The sequence below is a fragment of the Drosophila innubila genome (genome assembly GCF_004354385.1).
Source record: "Drosophila innubila isolate TH190305 chromosome 3L unlocalized genomic scaffold, UK_Dinn_1.0 0_D_3L, whole genome shotgun sequence".
NCBI classification, from domain to species: domain Eukaryota; kingdom Metazoa; phylum Arthropoda; class Insecta; order Diptera; family Drosophilidae; genus Drosophila; species Drosophila innubila.
The window spans coordinates 2,606,187-2,629,357 of NW_022995376.1; the positions used below are offsets into that span (position 1 = coordinate 2,606,187).

The following is a 23,171-nucleotide window of genomic DNA, read 5'->3' on the forward strand; positions in this document are numbered from 1 at the left end:
ATATGCGAAAAATCATAGCATACTTTTCAACACTTAAGCAGCAATTAAACTAGTTCCAATTCACAACAGTGATTTAATACAAAACATATAATATCTAAATTAAAAAATGTACTATTGTACAATTTTTATTTTTGACAATTTTTAAACAAAAAAATATATTTAAAAAAATATAATTGAAAAAGTTCCAGATATTTATATTTTTTTGGGGCTTTTGTACAACAGATTAAAATTTTAAATAATCTTAAAAAAAAAATATTACAAATTTGGTATAACTAAAAAAAATATTAAATACAAATTCAATTTAAATAGAAAAGACCCAGACATAATATTTTTAGATGGCATGTGCCGAAACAAGTTAAACTTGTATTTTTAAACAACTTCATGTTTGATATCTCAAAAAAAATAAAACCATAGTCATATTTTTGTACATGACCCAAAGTAAATATAATTTTAATACTACATTGTTTTTTTAATTCATTTGAAATTAAAATTTCCCGTATACATGTTGAAATTTATTTAAAAATGTTGTTACTTCTTATTTTTTTATTATCGTTTTGTTCTTCAATTTTTTATTGATTATATATATTTTTTTGGCTCTAATTGCATTTTTGGTTTATCTAAAAAAAACTTAAATATAATATGTGTTAAATCAGTTGAAAACATGCGTTAATCAATGTAAAACTCAAGTTCTGGCCAATTGTGTTGTTGTACATATGTTGTTTTATAAAATGTGCAAGAAATTAAATGAACATTTGAGTTTAATAGATAAAAATCAACAAACAATGTGTATTTTATAATTATTATTTGTTAATTTATATTTATTACAGTCACAATTTAAAATGGATATGAAATATAATACAAAACTAAGTTTCTGTATCACTTTCAATTTTTCAACTTTTGCGCAGCACACAGTTTTGGAATTTTTTGAGTATTTATCTTAAAGCAGCTAAGGATTATTATTATACCATTTATTTTGGCGCTCGATTCGCGCATTGCTGTTGAAAATTTGTCATTTAAATTCAAATTCAAATTGAAATTCACTTTCGGCTGCGTTGAGCACATTGAATTGGTTTGTAAATTCGCGTATTTTGTTGATTCTTTTCGACTTTCTTCCGTTTGTGTGCTCGTTCCTCCCAATTCTATTGCTTGAAAGTTTTATTTATTTTTTTTTGCTTTTTTTTGGGCCCTACGCATAAATTTGCCGAGCAAATGAAACCATTGAAAATGCGCACATATTTGCATATCCTTTTCTGACGGGCTTTTACATTTTACATTTGGCAGAACTCTATGCTTTCGGCTGAAGCACATAAGTGAGGCTAATGTGTGCTATTCCATACAATTTATCGATTCACCTAGACTAATATTAAGTATACGTAACGTGGTCGGATCTACTTACATGGTATGATGCCCTGCTCGACAAGTTGCGAGTGCGGTCGTCGCACCATCAGCTTTACTTTCAGCGCTGCAAGGAAACGAAATAAATTTATTATAAAAAAAAGGCTCAACTTTCAAGATATAAATCAAGTTTAAAATTTAAGAAATTACTATACTATTTATATACTAATAAATATATTAATAATAATTAAATGACAGTAGATTGTTTGACTCCTTAAAATATTTATTAAATTTAAAAGTATCAACACTAATGAATTTATTAATTTTATAAAATAAAAATATATTTTATTATATTTTTTTGATAATTAATAATACACCATGGCAAATTGATTAAAAAGGTAAATAATTATAAATTCGTTGAAAATGCAACAAGTTTGACAGCCAACAAACATAAATTATTAGAGCGTGCGGATAGTGTAAGGAACGGGGGTCAGATCAAAACATAAACATAGCTCATAAAAAATGCTCTAAACAGCTGGCCAAAAAAAAAAAAAAAAACTCAAACGCAAAAGTTTTCTACTCATTCTCTTTTTATCCATTTTCTGTATTTTTGACAACGCAAAGCAATAAATGTCGAGCACAACACAAATGGCAGCTGCAAATGGAAAAACAAGGCAACAAAACGCACAAAAATATTACAGCAAAAAAGAATATAAAATAATGAAAGAGAGAAGAAAAAAAATAAAAAGTTTTAATATGTTTATGTGCGGTCGACTTTGTTGTTGGTGTGTGAAACTTTTTTCTTTTTATACATTTTGACTGCTTAACGCCGCTGAGTGTAAAGTTGGCGCCCAAAAAATTAAATATTTAAGCCGAGCGTCAAGAGCGCTCGGTCTTCTCCCACATGGCGCCATGGGGCGTATGCGTAATAATATGATTATGTGGCAACTGCTACTAAATGACAGATTGATGTCAATTAACTTGACATAAAGTCACTGAAGCCAGCTTGCGATAGCGACTGCAACATAATAATCCCAAATGGGAAGGATAGACAGAGAGCCAGAGAAAGGGACTAGGAGTAAAAGAGAGACGGAAAGAGTAAGAGGAGACAGGATATTCAAATGACTTTGATTGACTTTACACACAACAGCAAAAAGTTTTGTAACAAACTAAGTATAATATTAATTTGAAAGCACGAAAAAAACTATTAATTATGGTAAAGATTTTACTTGTTTCTGATCTAATTAATAATTTTATATTCAATCAGATATTTAAACTAATAATAAACAACAATTAATTTTTAATACTTTCTGCACAGTGACACTTCATAGTTCAAACTGGAATAACTTTGCCAAAACTTGACCGATTTTCATGCGGAATATCATTCTGATCATTATTTGGCCTCTACTTTGATTCTGCATCAAAATATTATTTATTTAAAAAATTTGATTTTTTTCCCCTATCACTGTCTATTTTATCCGTACTTTCCCTTGACTTGCCCCTTGACCCATACTCGAAAGCTTACAACTCTCATAACTTTGCCAAAACTTGACCGATTTTCATGCGGAATATCATTCTGATCATTATTTGGCCTCTACTTTGATTCTGCATCAAAATATTATTTAATTAAAAAATTTGATTTTTTTCCCTATAACTGTCTATTTTATCTGTCTATTTCCCTTGACTTGCCTCTGACCCATACTCGAAAACTTCCAACTCTCATAACTTTGCCAAAACTAGACCGATTTTCATGCGGAATATCATTTTGATCGTTATTTGGCCTCTACTTTGAATCTGCATCAAAATATTATTTATTTAAAAAAAATTTATTTTTTTCCCCTATCACTGCCTATTTTAATCGTGCATCAAAAAACTTTTTATTTCAAAAAATTGATTTTTTTCCCTACTACTGTGTGATGCAAGTTTTGTATACTAGTGTAATTGCAACTTGAGTAGAAACATATAACATACATATGCGTCTTATAGCTCAGTAATCTGTGTTATGTATACGACCTGTTGTTTTAAAGTGATTAACTGCAATTAGGTTGTGGCCATTAGCGACAAAGACAAGACAATTTAACAAAACGTTTGTCAAGTCACGTAATTAAAACGAAATAATGCGCATTAAGGCCCAGTACAGAACAGAAGGTAAATAAATGCCGAAATAAATGAAAACACAAATCTTAAAGTCTCCAGCAGAGAGAAGAGGCCAGTGCACTCGTATGGTGGTTGGCTGGTTTTCGGTGGGTGTTTTTTGTGGTTACAGCACATGAAATGCCAAATGCAGTGTAGGTTTTATTTTTTATTATTTGTTGGCATTTGCATGCATATATTTATTTGTTTGTCAGCGAAACGAAATGACACGACCATTTGGCCAAGCAAAACAAATGGGCAACACTTGACACTTGAGAAAAGAGAGAGGAGAGAGAGAAAAAGGCCAAAAACAACGACGACATCAAAGTGAGACGCTGACTATGACGTTATTCAAGTAATTTAGGCTCTTGAAAAATCATCATAAAAATAAAGGAGACAGAAAAGAAAATACAAATACAAGGCGCGTAATTGTCTGCTGTTTTTGGCCAAAACGCTCGCACATTTTACGATTGAAGTGTGTGCACAAAATATGTATAAAAAATTCATTTATCTTTCCCTAGCTTCGGCTCACTTTTCCTGTCTCTCACTCTTCCTCTTCTTTGTACTTGTAACACGACTAAAACAATTTTTTTTTTTTTTTTTTTTTTTTTTTGGTGACGCTGCCTTAACAACTGTGCCGTCTGCCAAATTAATTACGCGAGCAATTTATTCTTTATTTTTCTTCGTTTTTCTGGTTGCTGTTGTTGTTGTTGTTGGCTTTTCTCAATTTCTAAATGGTTTCGCTGCTCTGTTTACGTGTCGATTTTACACCTACACACGCGATTGATAAAAACAATAACACAAAATTCCAAATTAAACACATAAAAGTTTTTATGCGCCAGCAATAAAAGTGTAGACGTAGCTAAATCGTTCTTATTATTGTTGGTGTTGTTGTTAATATTATTATTGCTCTTGTTGTTGTTGTTGTTTTGTGGGTGGCTGCCCTTCTGCATAGAGGCCCCAGTTTCCCAGGCGAAGGTCAGGTAAACAAAACCAAAGTAAGAGAGGGAGAGAGTAAGAGATGACCAAAGCAGTGAGAGAGAAAGAGAGAAATAGTGAGAGAGACAGAGAGAACGGCAACAGCTGGCTGACCAATACACACTCATACACGCCCACACACACATATAAAAATTTATATCGAAAAAAAAAAGTGTTATAAAATCGATTACGTGATCAGCGGCAAACAGCGGTTAAAGCCAAGACGCCATCCGCGTGGGCCAAAATCAATGGGCTAAATTACACACACACTTACACACAAAGCTGCAGCATAACTGCCAAGTGCACACAATCCTGAAAGTATGCTATTTAAATCGTAGAAAATGCTGACAGCAGGCAAGAAGTTAAAAATAGTATTTGATTTTATTATCAGAAGAGGTTGCTAATGTTTTATTTTTTTTATTTAACGCAAACTAAGAACTGTTAAAGAAAAGAAATTTAAAAATGTAATATTAAGAAATTTGATATGATATAATAAATACATTTGTATTTTTAAATAATTTGATATAAATAGAGCAGTTTTAAAAATAAAAATGCCAAACATTTTAAGGTTGTCTATTAAAAAACTGTTAAATTTGTACACATAGAATAATAAACTAAACAAAATTCTATATTTTATTAAGTTTCCTATTTGCTGCTATCATTGCTTAAGCAATACAATTTTTTTTTATGTTACTTGTATATTTCTTCATAATCATTTCAAAAATAAATGCATAATAAATGCATTTTTAACGACATAATTTATTGTACTAAAAATATCTATATACCTATGTTGAAAATTAAATATACAAAAATTGAGAGCCTATGTTTTGATTACAATAATATGTACAAATTATTTGGTTTTGATATTTAACGATTGATTTAAAAAAAATTGTCATTAAAATATCAAATAATTTGTGGAACACACCAAATTGTATCATTCTTAGTTTTCTCTTGAATTTTTTCGGTCTTTTTGTGCTACCTTGAACCACTGTGCATTGGCAGTGGCATTTAACATGGCATTTCCGCCTTGGCGTTTAGCTTGCAGCATCCACAGAATGTTACAACACCACTTTCACCTCCTCTTCCTCCTACCCAACCATTCTTTGCTATCTTCTCTCTCTCTCTGCTTCTCTTTCTCTCTCTCTCTGCTTCTCTTTCTTGCCGTTTTTCAAGTCGCGTGCAGCGTGTTTATTTGTCAAAACATTTTTGCAGCCGCCTTTAGCCGCCTTCGCCTGTTTTTGGCTGCCATCTGTTTATAATAAATTTTAGTTGCAAATTGCAAATTGTTTACAGTGGGCCCAGAGCAGCCATTGCTGTTTGGACTTTTTTTCTCGGCTTCTATTGCTGCTTCTTCTACTTCTTCTATTTCGATTTGCTAATATGCAGTCAATGTTTATTTGTTAGATAACAGTTTGCTCTAGTTGCTTGTGTTTGCGCCTGCCGGAAATTTTGACCGCCCAATGATTCGCCTTTTGGCAGTTTATACGTCTTTTAATAAAATTGCCAAAAGAAAAATAACTGCGAAAATTAGAGAAAAAGCAAGAAAAAATTGTATAGATTCGGTATGGTGAATATTCAATACTCTTGCAGTTGATTACTACAACTAAAAATATATTTAAAGATATGCCTATATGTAGTTAAAATTCTTTTTGGAATTAAATAAACTTAGTTATAAAGTCAGGCACGTATTTTTAAAGAGATTTGGAAAGTTTTGTCAAGCTAATTACGTTAAGAAGCTAAATTAAAACAGTTCTTATGCAAGCAAATATATTTTGACTATTTTTGATTTAAAAAAAAAATATATGGATCTTCGGAAAATACTTTAACTAAAATTTATCGAGTTCTTTTAGTTTTCCAATTACAGAAACTTAAGATATTCCATTACTTTTAATAAAAATTAGTATAATAATAAAGTATAATGGTCCGAACTTCTCTTTTTGATATATAAATAAATTTCATGTAAATTTCTTTACAAATTAATGCGTTTAGTAATTTATTTAATATTTATTTAATATATTTTTTGTTAATGCATATTTTTAAATACATTTTTTTATCTACCACTCTGAAATAATTTAAGTTTGTTTCTAAATTTTGTTGCACTAGTTATTGCATCAATTTTAATGACCAATTTATACAACTTTTTGCAAAGTGTATAAAAAATCGCATTGGGGAAATGCATGCGAATAATTGGCGCCCCTTTTTGTCAGGGTCAGGGTGTGTGAACTTTTAGTCTGTGAAGCAGAAGCTGATTTTCTACAGTTTGTTTGTTGTTTGTTGCTGTTTTTTTTTTTTTTTTGTGTTAGGCAGCCAACAAACACCGACAAAAATGTCAAAATGCCAGCGAAGCGCAGGCGACAAGTGCTGTCAAAACTATTAGCGACCAGCACAGTGAGACACAGATATTTACACACACACACACAAATTAACACATATTTAGAACACATTCAGGCCATTCAAAATGAATAAGATTATTTTCTTTCTTAAGTCGAAAATGCCAAGAAAATATGTAGGCCAACAAAAGAAGCCAAAATGAAAAAACTGTTGACAATTTAACATACTTGAGTGTGTGTATAATACGTGTGTGTGTGTGTGTGTGTGTGTGTGCGTGGGGGCATGAATGAGTTGGTGGATGGGCGTGGCACATCAAGTGCCCGACAGCTTCATTAAGACTTTGTGCGCTTGTAAAAATGCGTCCAAGTCCGATAATGAGGCACAAATCTGGCAATAGATGATGATGTTAATCATCATAATGATAATAATAATGCTGATAATAATGATGACTGCTGGTCAGCGTCAGTGCTGACTAAACAAAGCCCACAAAGAGATGACAAAAACAACGAGACGCAATGAAACAAGTTGACAAATGTCAAACAGCCGCGAGTTGGTCAAAATGAAAAGTGTGGGCGTTGCCACCAAATTTGTAAACATGGGCCAAACACAAAACGTTTACACACTAATAACAAAGGGCTAAGAGCTGTGGTTCAAAGCAAACAATATGAGAGAATATCATTAAGTTGAACAGGTTTTTTTTAAAATCATTTAACATGCAGTTTAACACGTAGTTTAACTGCCTTTTGATTTGTCAAGTAAATGTTTGGGGCGATATATAAGAGAAATTCCAACTAGGTGGCAACGCAAACTATTTCACTGCACTAAATTTGCTGTACAGACATTCAGCAATTTATTATTGAGTTTAGAGCGTAAAATAATGTTTATTGCTGTGTCAACTTAATGTCGATTGTCAGCAAGGTGGCAACGCTAAATGTAAATAAAAATGTGAAAAAACCTTGGAATATAGTAAATTATATTATATTTAGTACTATAAGAGGAGAAGAGAACGCTGCTTTTGATTAATATTTGTTAATGTATACATTTTTTAAATTTAATTTCATTGTATTTTTATAATAAAAAAATCCCCTGTCTGATGTCTTTGGAAATAAGTATCGAGTATGGTAAAAAACAAGTGAATTATTTTAATTTTAATTGTTTCCATATTTTTGGGAATTACGGAATCAAAAGGTTAACTTAGGCTCTTGATTAGCAACATTGTGCGTACAGTTTATTAGCGGCTAAATCCTAAACTAAATGCTCAACCAACACAAGTTTTTTATTAGTTTTAGATAAGAATATAGTCAGATGTGTGTCTAAACGGGAACAATGCTTCAAGCTATTTAATGAGCTGGGTTCTCTGCGAAATTATACAATTCAGTAGCATATTTCAATCAGAATGAAGTGGTTCTCATTGTGTGTATTTCTAATCGTCCTGCTGAGCATTGTAAATGCTGTACCATTTGATTGGCGTAACCCACAATGTAATATTTTGTATATTTTCGAGATTTCTTAAATAATATTTCATTAATAACATACTGAAACTATCAAAAAATGATCTGTAATATATTATATTCTCAAAATTCTTATATGTGCATTACAGGCCAAAGACATGTTGTTTTGCGTCCAAACGAGTCCTTTGATACGGAAGGTTGTAATAACTGCGTCATAGGTCGAAATGCTCAAGGATACACTACAGTTTACTGTGAGACATTCCAAAAAATATATTAATAAAGAAAAATGTTCTTAACTTTTTAAACTTAACTGTTCTTGTCAAATTTAAGGTGTTATTTTAAGTTCTTACAGCTCAGAAACGTTTATGTTTTAGCAGAACAACAAATATGTAATTAATTTAGTAGCAATAATAAAATATTCTAAATTAAAAATGTGTTATTCCAAGTTGTTGTTGCCCAGGCACTATTTATAATTTAAATATTTTTTGTTTTTTGCAGCGCATTGAAAATATGTGTAGACTGTTGTTATGTATGTGCTACTCACATTCTTTATTTTTATCCATGGCCGGCTGCAGTGGACTGGAGTCGACAATGGCCTTTGGCGGCGACTGTCTGGCATCGTAGCAATCGGAATTGTTGCCATCATCGCTGCTGCCCAGAAATGTAGCGTGCAGACGCTGCTCACCTGTAATTAGAGGGTAGATTGATTGAGCGATTGATTTGACTGACTGGTTGCTGCTGATTGGATAATTGAACAAGGGGGCTCCGTCCGCAAGAGCACGCTCGATAGTAGGATACCCTGTGCCCAGGCACTCTGCACTATAAGTTGATTTTCGACCGAACGCTCCTATGGCAGCTATATAATATAGTGGACCGATTTGAACCAAATTTTGTTAGGATATATAATACCAACCTAAATGCATATTCTATTAGTTTGAATAAGATATCTCAAGAAACAGAAAACTTTTTCATACTAAAGCTTGATTTTCGACTAAGCGTCTCTATGGCAGCTATACAATATAGTGGACCGATTTGAACCAAATTTCGTCAGGATATATAATACCAGCCTAAATGCATATTCTTTTAGTTTTGTTAAGATATCCCAAACAACAAAAAACTTTTTCATACTAAAACTTGATTTTCGACTAAGCGTGTCTATGGCAGCTATACAATATAGTGGACCGATTTGAACCAAATTTTGTTAGGATGTATAATACCAACCTATATGCATATTCTATGAGTTTGGTTAAGATATCTCAAAAAACAAAAAACTTTTTTACACAATAAGTTCATTTTCGACCTATCATTCCTATGGCAGCTATATGATATAGACGTACGATACAAAAATAAAAGCAAACTTGATTTGCTTACGGTAACTAAGAACCTACATGTCAAGTTTGAAGTCTGTAGCTCTTATAGTCTCTCAGATCGACGCGTTCAAACAGACGGACGGACAAACGGATAGACAGACAGACGGACATTGCTATATCGACTCGGCTATTGATGCTGATCAAGAATATATATGCTTAATGGGGTCTGCCACGCCTCCTTCTGCCTGTTACATACATTCTGCCAAACACATAATACCCTTTTTTGCATATTTTTAATGGGCACAGGGTATAACAATAAAAGAAGAGGGGAAGAGGGGTAACTTACCCTCGGACATATCGTCGTAGGCCTCGTGCAGCAGTATAATGTCCTGAAATGTGTGCTCCAATGTCTTGCCACTGAGTCGTGTGGCAAACAAGCCGTTGCAAGTGGCGCTTGAGATGAACTCAACGGTGGTCAGCGGCGATGTGGAGATGGTGGCAAGCAGCGATGAGGCGCCGCTGCTGCCACTGCCACTGCTCAGACTGTGCAACGATGCCGATTTAACCAATTGACCAAGCTTGGGACTATTATTATTGCTATGATGATGATGATGATGATGATTATTGTTATTATTATTGTGCGTCTTTTGTGTGGCCTTTAAAGTGCGTGTCAAACTTTTATTTGGCGATGATGTTGTGGTTGCTGGCAATGTGGATTTGTTTAACAAACGTTGCGCCGTTGCGACACCAACAGATTTGTTGCTGCAACTGGAACTGTTGCTGCTGCAGCTGCTGCTGTTGCTGATGTTGCTGCTGTTGCTGTTGCTGCTACTGTTGCTGCTGTTGGATTTCTTGGAAGAATTTGAGCTTATAGAAGATGCGGGCGATGCGGACGAGCAACAGTTGCTCAATATTGCTGTCTGTTGTTGCTGCTGTTGCAACTGTTGCTGCTGCTGTTGCTGCTGTTGTTGGAGTGTATTGTTGCTGCTGTTGGTTGTTTTGGTGTCAATGCTTATGGGTATAATGCTGCTGCACACTAACTTCTGTTGTTGCCGCTGCTGCTGCTGCTGCTGCTGCTGTGTTGGCTTATTGCTTGTATTTGTTGCTGCTGACGTTGCCGCACCTGTTGCACCTTGAAACCAACTGGGAAAGTTGCCCTTGAGCGTGTCAATTAGATCCTGATCGAGCGTTAAACGCCACGATGCAGGTCCGCCGTCCACGCTGTGCGTAGACTCTGCAAAATAAAAAAAAACAAGGAGTTTACATTTAGTAAAGTAGCAATAATTAGTATAATTTAAATATAATTTATAATATAACAGATAAATAACAAAATTAAAGTGGAGCACACACTGCGTATACTTTATATAAAGTATAATACATGAAGAGATAAATACATACAACTGGTCATTAAATTGTTCTGACAGCGACATATCAGATTTTTTATATAATTTAAAACAGTTCAATGAATTTATTATTCACAACTTGTTTTAATGTAAAAAAATTAATTCAAATTCCAAATAATTTTATTATATCTGTCAATTTTTTATAGTTGTTGGAGTCGTTTTTTAACTTTACAAGTGCGTATACTTAATATTTCAATAATTATACAAATTTTAATTTATTATTCAAAAATATTTAACAAACACAATAATAAAGTATTTTTGATTTGAAACGTCTACATATACTGAATATTTTTTATATAATTTAAGTAATTAATAGAAATTATATTTAACATTCAGTTAATACTAAATATATTTTAAAATGTAATCAACATTGTGCGTACAGTTAACCAGCGGATAATCAGCAATCAAAACTCACAACTAACACAAGAGCTTCCTAATAGTTTCAGATAAGAACACAGTCAGTTACACCAAGGCATGAACGATGTTTCAAGCTATTTAATGAGCTGAGTTCTCTGCGAAATTATTCAATTCAGTAGCATTTATCAATCGAAATGAAGTGGTTCTCATTGTGTGTATTTCTAATCGTTCTGCTGAGCATTGTAAATGCTAGAAAACCAAACATATGTAGAGGAGCATGTAAGTTTTCGTAAATAAATAAAATGTTATTTTATTAAAAAATAAAAGTAGCAAAATTCTGTGTTGTTTATAATATTCACAAAGTTCTTGTATGTGCATTACAGGTCTTGAAACTGTTTTTGTGAAGCCAAGCGAAATATTTGATGAGGAAAATTGTTATGAGTTATATGGACATCAATGCCAAATAACCAAGTTTGATGATGGGTCTAGAAAGGTTGTTAGGCCCTGTAACTATAAAACAAGGCTGCAAGCCGATTCTAAACCGAACATCGCTGAACCGGTTTTTCAGCACCCCGAACCGGATCATGAGTCGAACCATTGATATCTAAATACAGATATTTAGTAAAGATATAAATTTATAAAATGTAAACTGTTCAGACAACAATGTAAAAATATAAAAAATATTTGGAAAAACGCAAAGAAAAAGTAAATATTGTTAATTTTATTTAATTGGTAATCCTTTTATGGTTAAAAGGAGACAAGAACGCTCCTTATAATTAATGTTTGGTAATGTAAACATTTTTTTTAAATTAAATTTTCTAATATTTTTATATGCAGTCTAAAACTTGATTAAAATCACAAATTCTTATTGATTTTGCTCTGCGCCTTGTGTTTATTAGCCCTGACCCTTTATTAACTGCTTTTGGGTTGTGCATGCAACAAGTTGCATTCAGAATAACCATAAAAACATATTCAAATGTGGGGCAAGTAAACTTATTTACTCGGCATACTATATATGTATGTACACAAAAAATTAATTACGTCTATATTTGTTCATTTAATTGTATTTAGTTTACTTTTTTATTTATTTTTTTAGTTGAGGGTATATTTGTTTATTTATTTTTATTTATTTTACCTATTTATTTATTTGTTTCTTTAGTTGTGTTTTTTTATTTTGAGCATTTATTTATTTTAATGTCCACCCTTTGGTGGCAAAGCCAATGACGCAGCTGCCACTGTGCTAGTTATTTATGCTAAGCACTGCCAAGTAACCTACTTAGTTCTGTTGGCAAGCACCTCCTTATTCCCCACTTCCCCGCAGCATATACAACCCCCCACCATTCTTCTCACTCACCCCTTTGGACCAGTGAAAACTTAGCAACGCGCGTACTTGGTATTTATTTTAATACACTTACTGCGGGAATTATCATTATGTCATTGAATGTGGGACACATTGAGGCAGGCGTGAGAGATTTCATAGGCAATATTTACTTTTATTTATTATATATTTAATTCTCTAAAAATATTATGTCGATAAAATAACTTATTTCCTTTTATATTAAAATCACAAAAAAAATTCTCAACTAATGATACTCGTTTAGATAAATAATTAAAGAAAATTGCGAATTTAACATGAATTATTAAATTAATCAAATTCGAAAAAAAAGGAACATTTTTTAACCATTACTATTATGATTTTATTTTGTTTTTAGTTTAATTCAAAATAATTTTATACAATTTTACCTAACTTTTCTTTTCTTTTAACTATCCTAATTTATTATACTAGCCTTCAAAGAATTATTTTAAAAAAATGCAAGTTAACTACCATGTAATAATAGTCAAAAAACATTTGTTCTTATTTTTTTCCTGGAGAAGTCATGTTTTTCAAATAACTATAAATAAATATTAAAATTGCTTAAAAACCAATTTAAAAAGATTTTTTGTTTTTTACCAAGCTTTAACCATTAAAATATTAATTTTAACTTGAATATCAGCTATTTGCAAGAGTCTATAGACCTCGTCGTATCAAGTTTTCTTTCTAGTTGCCTTTTTAAATTCTTTCATTTCTTTTTTCACGCTGTACTCTTTACTCTTGACACTTTCCTCCATTGCCTTCGGTTTGCCTTGTGTTGATTTACGCACTTGTCAATAGTTTTTAATTTTCTTTTAAATATTTAATGCAATTGTTTTCCTCACTGTATGTGGTATTAACTTGTTGTAACAGTAATAAAAATGTTGGCAGCATGCGGCATTGCATCATACACGCGACATTCCCAGACGCGCCTCAAGTTATGCAACAATTTGTGTACATTTTTAGCTCTGTCCGCAAATAGAAAAGTTCTAAGAAAAAAACAACAAACCTTTTAATACCCTTTGCCAACAGAGAGAGACAGACTGAATGACTGACTGACTAACTGACAAATAGAATGACATGCACATGTCAAATGCACATTTTTGTCTCTGCATTTTCCACCGATTACCAAATTTTCTTTGTTATTTTTGGCAATTGCTTTATCTTTATCTTATGTTTAGCATCTAAATTTAGTTGGGCGGTGTTAAAGGTTTTATTTACTTTGTCGCTGAATGGAACTATTTTTAGAGAGCTTAAGTTGAAATAAATAAAAAAAAAAACAAGCAGCTGCAATTCGATTTCAAATTTTAAATATATTGAAATTGAGTAATAATATTACGAAATAATTATTATTTATATCTAGTTATGGTCTCGGCGATGTCGCGACATTTATTGCTCATTAATGTGGGCGCCAACAAAACAATGCACCACACTGAACCACCGAGAAACCACGCGACTGCCGGTTTCCGCTTGGCAGTCAGTCACACCACAATTGTGCCCCGTTTTGTGTCCTATTCAATTGTGTATGCTGCGGCACGGCAGCATAGCTGTAGCTGCTTCTCAATGGCGCGACATGTTGTCCACACGCAGTCAACACACACACACACACACACACACAACAACACACACCACACGTTCACTGCGACACTCACAAAGCCATTGCCAATTCTATTTATATGCAACCGAGGCAGCCACTAGCCAAAATGCAAGTGGTTTTCTTATATTCCTCATTTTTTTTTCCTTTTCATTTCCTTTTCTTTTTTTTTTTATTTTGTAAATGTCTCCAAGTTGTGTGCAACAGACGAAAACGAGACGCGGTTGCAACTGACAACACCTTGCCGATAATAAAAATGTGTCAATAAAGCGAATGCGCCAATGCATAGCAAATAACAATTCGATGTGAAATGTTTCACTCAATGAATATGCTAATATGTTTACATTTTTCTATATAAAATATAATTTATAAAGTTATATATTTTACAAGCAAACAACAACCGGCTAAAGCGAAATTGACCTCGATTATAACGCACATGCAGGTCGAATTTTTCAAAACGCCGTCTGATCTCCCGATGAAATTATCTTAGATATGTTGTATCCAAATTTTAACTATGTAGCTTTGGCGGTAAAAATATTTTACTAGGTCATGCGATTAGAATTGTAGAACAACATTGCATCAAAAAATGGATTTTTGAAAATAATTTCAAAAAGGGTTTGAATTTTTCTCCCGATTGTTGTGAGTTTTTTGTCAAACAAGTAAGTTGATTTAGGCAGCTTTCCAGCGCAAGCAAAGCAGTAAGATTTCTTTTAGCTAGTTTAAAACATTCGAAAACTTGAAAACTATTAATTTATAATTTAGATAAAGCCGCAATCATGGACGATGATAATGTAGAGAGCAAGGAGACCGTCAGCCCCGAGCAGGCGGTTAAGGAGAAGCCAGCTGGCAAAGCTAAGGAGGGTAAGGAGAAGAAGAAGGACAAAGAGGAGGATAAACAGGGTCGCAATTCAATTGGCATGCCAATGGGAGCTTTGGCTGTTCAAGCCAAGCCCGCAGCACGTTATGCTCCCACTTATCGCCTCGAGCCGAAGAATCCCTTGAGGAAGGAACGTCTGGAGCTTATTGTCAAGGATGAAATGGATAAGAACTATCATGATGAGTATGCATTTCATCCAAAATATTCGCTGCATATGGCTGCACAGGTCAGCGAAGATATTAAAACACGCATCAAGGCATTGAATTTCGATAGATATCGCTATATCGTACTGATAACTGTGGGCGAATACTTAATGCAGGGACTGTACTCGCTGGCCAATTTTCTGTGGGATGCCGAAAAGGATGGATATGTTAACTATACCATTGAAACACCGAAATTTTTTGCCGTTTGCTCTGTATTCTATTTGTACTATGACTAAGACTTTAAATTGATTTTTACTTTGAGTTAGATCAATAAATGTGTATAATTTACTGTGCAATAAAAAAAGAAAACATATAGAAGTTGTTAGGGCAACTTAAAGACAAAATTGTAGTTGATTTTATGGCCAAAAGCAACAGTCGGTCCAAACTAATCATTCAATGCGTTAAAGGAAGTTGCGGCGGAAGTTGTAGCAAGTCGCTATCTATCACTTTCACACACTCCACCTCTCTCTCTCTCTCTCTCTCTCTATCTCTCTTATTTTAGCTATGTAATCGCTTTGAGTAAACATCTATTATGTATGCTCCTGTTTACTTGATGCCAGCAGCAAAATACGATTCAACGCGCCACAAAGTATGCTACGTTTCTTGTCTGTCTCTCTGCGTGTGTGTGTGTGAGTGTGTGTGCGTGTGTGTGTGTGGCTGGCACTTCCTTTCGGCAACAGGAAACAGGATGCTGTAAATGTTACAATTCGACATAATCGATGCTTGTCGTACGAGACTCGCATTTAACCTGCCAATTTGTCGGCTGCATAAACATTAAGTTTTATTTGCAGTTCGTCCTGCTGTGTGTTACCTGTAGTGCTGACGATCTTAGTGGTTTAACCACTAGACTTAGTGTTTCCTTTTTTGTATTTTTTCATCAATTTTTTCTTAATTTTATTACAGCTCAATTATTATTTTAAAATACTTTCGTATCGAAGCTGTATTGCCATTTTTAATGTTTATTATAATGTTATGTCTGGGCATTGTTTTTAAAACATTTCGTCTACAAAATACGTTGAGAACTTAAAATTTATAAATGATAATGAAAAAAAACTAAGATTAGATTTTAAATACACTGAACTATACGTAGACAAATAAAACATAAATAAATTTTCATAGGTTTTAAAAGATTATATAGTGAATTTATTTTTAACAACATTAAGTATGTTGGGTTTTTTTTTTTAAATAAAACTGCAACACTGCTTAACTTTTACATGCCACAAACAAAGCAAATTCTGTGTGGCAACTAACAACTTTAATGGCATATTTGCAACAGTTTGTTGGTTCAGTTTTATGGCCACATCAAAAGTCAACAATCAAGTGCTTTAAATAAAACTTAGAAACGTGCAAAACGCTGACCTCTCAGTGGCAACGTGACGTTGCAAATTGTTGTTGTCTGAGTCTAGTTGTTGCAGTTGCTGTTATTGTTGTTGTAAAACAATCGACGCGACGTTAACATATTCATTTGAATGCCAATGGCAGCTGTTGCTGCGGTGCTGTTGCTGCTGCTGCTGCAAACGATGTTGCTGACAGGTTCGACATGCGAGGATTATGCAAGCGCCACAGTAACGTGAACAGAAACCCAAAAAAATAAAAAAAACACTAACAAAATAAAAAATCAAATATACAACAACAACAACAAGCAAACGCTTCAACATGTGTCGTGGGTGTATCTAAAGATACGTACATATATATATATATATTTGTATCTCTTAGTACAAGTCTACGGCTGCAAATTGAAATGTATATTTGTAAACAATACGCAGACGTCATAGACAAAACTCATTTAAATGGGCAACAACATAACAACAACAACAGCCTACAATAACAACAACAACAACCTACAACAACTAATATAAATACTAACAATTAAAAATTAGAAAAAGTATACACAGTTTTAGTTCAAAATGAATAATACTCTAACAAAATATATTATGATATTTTCATTGACGTTGACACCTATTGGGACCAATTAAAAAATATTTTTGCCTTCCCCCAGAATTAACATAAACTTTATAATCTATACAGTTATAAATTTTATTATAATATTAACTAATTTCATTCAAAATTCTTCAATATTTTTTTTTTGAAACCAATATTAGTCTACGTTGACTAGAGTAATGCCTTATCAACGATCTCTTTAATTTTTATATTATATTATATTAAATTTACAATTATAAATTAAAATGAATTCATATTTTCAAAAGACTACACTTGCTTTCTCTGCTCAAATTTAATTAATCTCTTGTATTATTATTGTTTGTGTTATTCAATTTAATTTTAGTTATTTTCCATTTTTTTTTTTCTTTGACTTTTAGCAGACTAAAGGTTAGGTTAGGTTAACACATAGGAGATAATTATTCAATCTTCTTTTGAGCTTCTGATAAGAGTATAATCAAATTATTAAGAGCTGTATGCTCTGTGAAATGATTTAATTTACTAGCATATTTCAATCAAAATGAAGTGTTTCGTGTTGTATATTTTATTAATCGCCCTGCTGAGCATTGCGAATGCTAAATTATCCTATAAACCATTCGGAGACTGTAAGATTTCATATATTTTCTAAATACATAATATTATAATTCAAAATATACATTTAAAAACAAACAAATTATTAAGAAAGATGTAAAAATTCTGTGTATTGAATAATTTAAAAACATTTTTGTATTTCAGGTCGTAAAGTTTATCATGTCAGGTCAGGACCAGAAACTGATTTGGAAATTGCGAAATGTACCCACTGTTATATCTTTGATATGGGAAACGGCCACACAAAAATCGAAAGGCCTTGTTAATTTCAAATAACATAATTTTTTCTATTATTTCTATTAGGCAACATAGTAGATTAATTAAAAAAAAAATAAATCATTTTTTATATGAGTATAAAAACTTTCTCTGCTCAAATTGAACTGCTCTTTTGTTTTATTTTTTTTTTTTTTTTTGGTTTGTAGCAATATCAAACTATATTAAAAATTCTATAAAATTAACATCTGATGATTGCTCCGGTTATGATAAGCATTACTCTTTTTTTTATTTATTTTCTTTTTTTTATTTTGGTTTTAAGCGAATCAAAAGTTTAGCTTAGGTTGGGTTAATAAAAGATAATCATACAATTTAAATTTAAAAATTCAAGTCCCAAATTTCGAAAGTTTTTTTTCAGTTGCCGATAAGCGTATAATCAAATATATTAAAATGACGACGCTTTCAGCTATTTAAAAGACTGAGATTTCGGCGAAATTGATCAATTCAGCAGCGTGTTTCAATCAGGATGAAGTGTTTCTCATATTGCTTTATTTTAATCGCCTTTTTGAGCGTTGTGTTTGCTCTACCATGGGGTGACGAATACGAAGAGTGTGAGCATTATTTTCTAAATAATAATTCCATTTAGATTTACATTAAAAAACTAACAAGTGATTGACAAAGTTTTAAATATTTTCTGTATTTTATAATTTCCAAACTTTCTTGTATTGCAGGTGTTAAACGTTATATTTTCCAGCCAGGTCAAGAAGTTAATGTGAATATTGGTCTGTGTAACGAATGCAGGGTTACAGCGTTGCCAGGTGGCCGCACGACAGTCGAAATGCCCTGCAGTTCCAATTATGTTCCAATAGATGATTAAATTGAAGTTAAATGTATTCATAGTTCGAATAGAAAATAGAATCTTTTACTGAACTGTTCTCTTGTTTGTTTTTTTATTGGTCAAAAAAAAAAAGAGATATACTGGGTATACAGCAAGTTAACCATTTTATTTTCAATTATTTCCATTAGTTTTATTGATGGTTTAGCGAATCAAATAATTAATAAGAGATGATAATTCAATCTTAATTCAAAATTTCATGTGCCAAAATTTAAAAATCTCCTTTTCAGCTTCTGATAAGAGTACGAACCGAATACATTAAGATAACGAAGCTTCGAACTATTTAAGAAACTGAGATTTAAGCAAAATTATTCAATTCTAAAGAGAATTTCAATCAACATGACAGATTTCAAAAAGAGTATAAAAACTTTTTCTGCTCAAATTGAACTATTCTCTTGTTTTGTTTTTATTTTTTTTTTACTTTTGGTCATATTGCTAAAAACTGGTTTTTCTACTCGACAACAACAGCAACAAAAAAATGTATACATTTAATAACAATTTATAGCAAACGTTATTTTGTTTGTTTTCTATTTTTTTTTATAGTTTTAATATTCAGCGAGTTGTTAGTTGTTTTGCCTTTTTGGTGCTGGACAGAAATTTCGCATGTTATCGCAACTTGTCAAGTGTCAGCGATATGAAATATATATAAATAAATTTAAAAAAAAAAACATATATATAACACATTGAAACGTAGCAGCGTTTAACAATTTTACAAAACGTGTTAGTTATAGACACAACAAACCAAAAAACCAAAAAGTACATTTCATAAACACAGCAACAACATTGAGCAATATTTTTGTTAAGCTTTTCATAAGGTGCTTATCAGAATTGTGAGTCACTTTGCAAATCAACTGAATGATATCAATATTGATGGTGAAAATAAACTTTCAATTTTGTTTTTGTTTTATAGTATATATTGAATTTAATGTTTACTTTTGTTTATTAAATATCTGGACACATTTAATTCCAACAAATTAATATTTCATTTAAATTAGAAACATTTAAATAAAAACATTTCGTTGATATTGATTTTAAATTTGACAAATTTTTATTGTAATATTTGTTGCACTTTATGTTAAATTTTGTTTATTAATAACCCTATTTAATATACTTACAGATCTTATAACAACTTGATATTTGTTTTAAATATTTTCTTTTTATATTTATTGCATTAAATGTTAACTTTCTGTTTAAGAATTATCTTATCAAATTGACTTGCAACAAGTCGTTATTATTTCTTAAACTCTAAACAATTTCTTTGCTTTGTTTTGTTGCATTTTATGTTTACTTTCGTTATCTTATCAAATTTGCTAATTTCTGACGATTCGTTTGTTCTGTTCTATCACTTTTAAAGCCGGCGATTAAGAGAAGACTTTGTAAATGAATCATTGAGGTGTTTGTTTTTGTTTTATTTATGCTCTTTTTTTATCAGTTGTGATTGTGATTTTGTCGAGCGGAACGCGTGAAAATTGCTGTCCAACTTGTGGAGCGCGCACCGGCAAACTAAGTTAAATTGTTGAACTGTTCGAACTGAACGAGGTGAGAACAGTGTTACCTCAACTGATGACGTATGTATACAAAAAAAAAAATGACCAACTGACTGACTGACTGACTGACTGATTGAAGGAGGGCGTTGTCTATCGACTTAACTGGCATTATGTGAGGTTCTCTTTTAATTTAAACAGCATACATATTATGCTATGTTGACATATTTTTGCGCTGATTGATGAGAGAGAGCAAAACAGGGAGCGACAGAGATAGCGAATTTTGCACTGACAAAAAAAAAATATATTCTAAAATCAAGATTTTATTCTCGGCTTAAACATATAATTCAGAAAGATTGAAAGTACAATTTGTTTTAAGCACATATTTAAAAAGACCATGTGCTTATAAATAATATCAGAATATATACTTTTAGTTTCAAAATCAGAAATATACAAAAAGTAAATATAAATATAAATGTTCTTAAATACTCAAGACAACAAATAAAATAAGAAATAAAGGCAGATTTTAAATTTATGCATAACTTTTTTTCTGAGTTGTTATTTATATATAATCGATTGTTTAGTTTTATGTTAAGTATTATCTTAATTTAATTTTTGATATAATTTTGAATAACTGAATTACATTTTTTTTTGCCAACTGCTTTAGGTTGTGTATTAAAAAAAAAAAATAGAAAAAAAATTTGTATTTCAGTCTTAAAATGGTTTTATTTTAGGAATAAAAATGAATTTTCTAGATTTTAGAGTATGTTCTTTTTTTTCAGTGTAGAACAATGCCTGGTTAATAAGCCAACAACGATTGTTGCCAGTTGCACTCAGCTGTTGCTCAAATTGAATTAAAGCTCTTTTACAGCCTCTGTTGCATGCAAATGAGTTGTGGCAACCGTCAACGTGGTCTTTCTCTTTTTAGCCCTCTTCCTCTCTCTCTCTCTCTCTCTCTCTCTGTGTTACCTGACCAAACAATTGCAGCAAAGCAAAAGTCAATTGGACAGGCACTACACACCAACACACACCAACACACACCAACACACACACACACACACACACACACACACACACACCAACACACACACACACCAACACACACACACTCACACACACACGTACACAATCGGCACTACCGACTGACGGTCTGACAACATGTTTTGCATACAAAGCAGCGTCAGTAATGACTTCGACTGACCATCCAGGATGTGGTGCCTTATTGTATCACTTGGGGCACAATACGCATTGTGTGTGCTTTGTGTATGCAATACTATGTCTACACTGCAAAAAAAAAAATTTGTATTTTTTTGAAAGTGAATTTTAAAAAGTCCTAAGCAATTTATTTATCTCCGTTTATCTATGTTAAAAAAAATTAATTGAAAAATTTTAAATAAAATTTAGAAATTTTATTTGATATAACTATATACAAATTTTAATGGATGGGTTTTCCCCAACCCTTGCAACAAATGTTGGATCATTTATAATTTTGGCTTACCCCAGATCAAACTTTAATTTCTTCTTTACAGCTCATAATTTATATTTAATTTTATTTGTATTTGTAATCTTTAAGTTAATTTTTATACTTGGTAATTTCATCTTTGCCGACTGCTTTTAGTCGTGCATAAATAAATAAAAATCAAGAAAAACCCAATCAGATCTGTAAATATTAACATTAAAAAATAAAAGAAAATTATTCTCTTATTTAGAAACAGGAATTTTTTACAGTGTAGGTACAGATGATCAGATTATAGTTACACTAAATTTAAATAGATAAATAAGGGATAAGAGATAAGCGCCGATTAACAAAATATTATATTTATTTAATTATTTATTTTATTTATTTATTTACTTTGCTGAGAGAAAAATAAAAAGATTGGCGTAAGTTTTGTAAAATTTTTACTTTAATTTTATGCTGAATTTTTTCCTGTGTTCTCTTACGTCTATCATGACTTTTCATTGGCAGCTGGCAACCGCAGGCATTACCAACAACTAGTCTTAAAAGCTTTGCTTTTAGCTCAAAGCTCAGTTCTACTTAACTGTAGCTTTAATGTGGTTTGAGAGCTGCATTGTTAGTTTACAGTGGGAAATTCTTTAGTTAAACTTAATTAAGCTACTGTTTTAATGCGCTTGTATTTACTTATTTTATTTATTTATGCACGACTAAAACCAGTCGGTAAAGAAAAAATTCCCAAGTATAAAAATTAAGTTAAAGGTTACAAATACAAATAAAATTAAATATAAATTATGAACTGCAAAGAAAAAAATTAAAGTTAGATTAAAGTTAAAGTGCTTTTAAAGTCTTAAGTTGTGGGTGTAAAATGAAAACAATATCAAATAAAATTTTATAGTCATATCAACAGAAAATGCATAAATTTTATCTGATTTTTTGTACTTTGGTCAACCGAAATATGTTTAGTTTTGCTACTGCTACTGCCTTAATGAAAATGGCAATTTATAAATACATAGTTTATGCCTTTCAAATACGAATTATGCGGCTGACAAGTTCATAAACAACATTTGCCATGCATAAACAAATCAAAATATTTATCAATTAGTTGCGTTTGCCAATAACAAACCACAAAAGATGGAATAATGTGTTGTTGTGAGGCGCATAACGAAAATAATAGTGGAAACAAGGCTATTTGTGACACTGTGGTAATCTTGTAATTATCTTGGGAAATCGGACTATTTCATGGCCTGTACTGTTCCGGCTACCGAGCGCCATAT

General features: G+C 31.8%; 2 protein-coding genes across 3 annotated transcripts in view; one reads left to right on the forward strand and one right to left on the reverse strand.

The window, feature by feature from the left end:
• The window catches only part of LOC117787326 (putative uncharacterized protein DDB_G0271606), a 58,912-nt gene that overhangs the window by 4,439 nt on the left and 31,302 nt on the right, over nucleotides 1-23,171 (reverse strand). For both annotated transcript variants that reach the window (XM_034625820.1, XM_034625821.1), the window contains exons 2-4: nucleotides 9,885-10,772; nucleotides 8,773-8,913; nucleotides 1,397-1,462 (exon numbers count right to left, since the gene is read on the reverse strand). In XM_034625820.1, coding sequence (XP_034481711.1) covers nucleotides 1,397-1,462; nucleotides 8,773-8,913; nucleotides 9,885-10,772 — 1,095 coding nt within the window. The remainder of the gene's footprint in view (nucleotides 1-1,396; nucleotides 1,463-8,772; nucleotides 8,914-9,884; nucleotides 10,773-23,171) is intronic.
• Nucleotides 14,920-15,627, forward strand: LOC117787330 (tctex1 domain-containing protein 2-like). Its single transcript, XM_034625824.1, has 2 exons — nucleotides 14,920-14,941; nucleotides 15,006-15,627. Exon 2 carries the CDS (start codon nucleotides 15,020-15,022, stop codon nucleotides 15,557-15,559), a length of 540 nt encoding a protein of 179 aa, XP_034481715.1. The 5' UTR covers nucleotides 14,920-14,941; nucleotides 15,006-15,019; the 3' UTR covers nucleotides 15,560-15,627.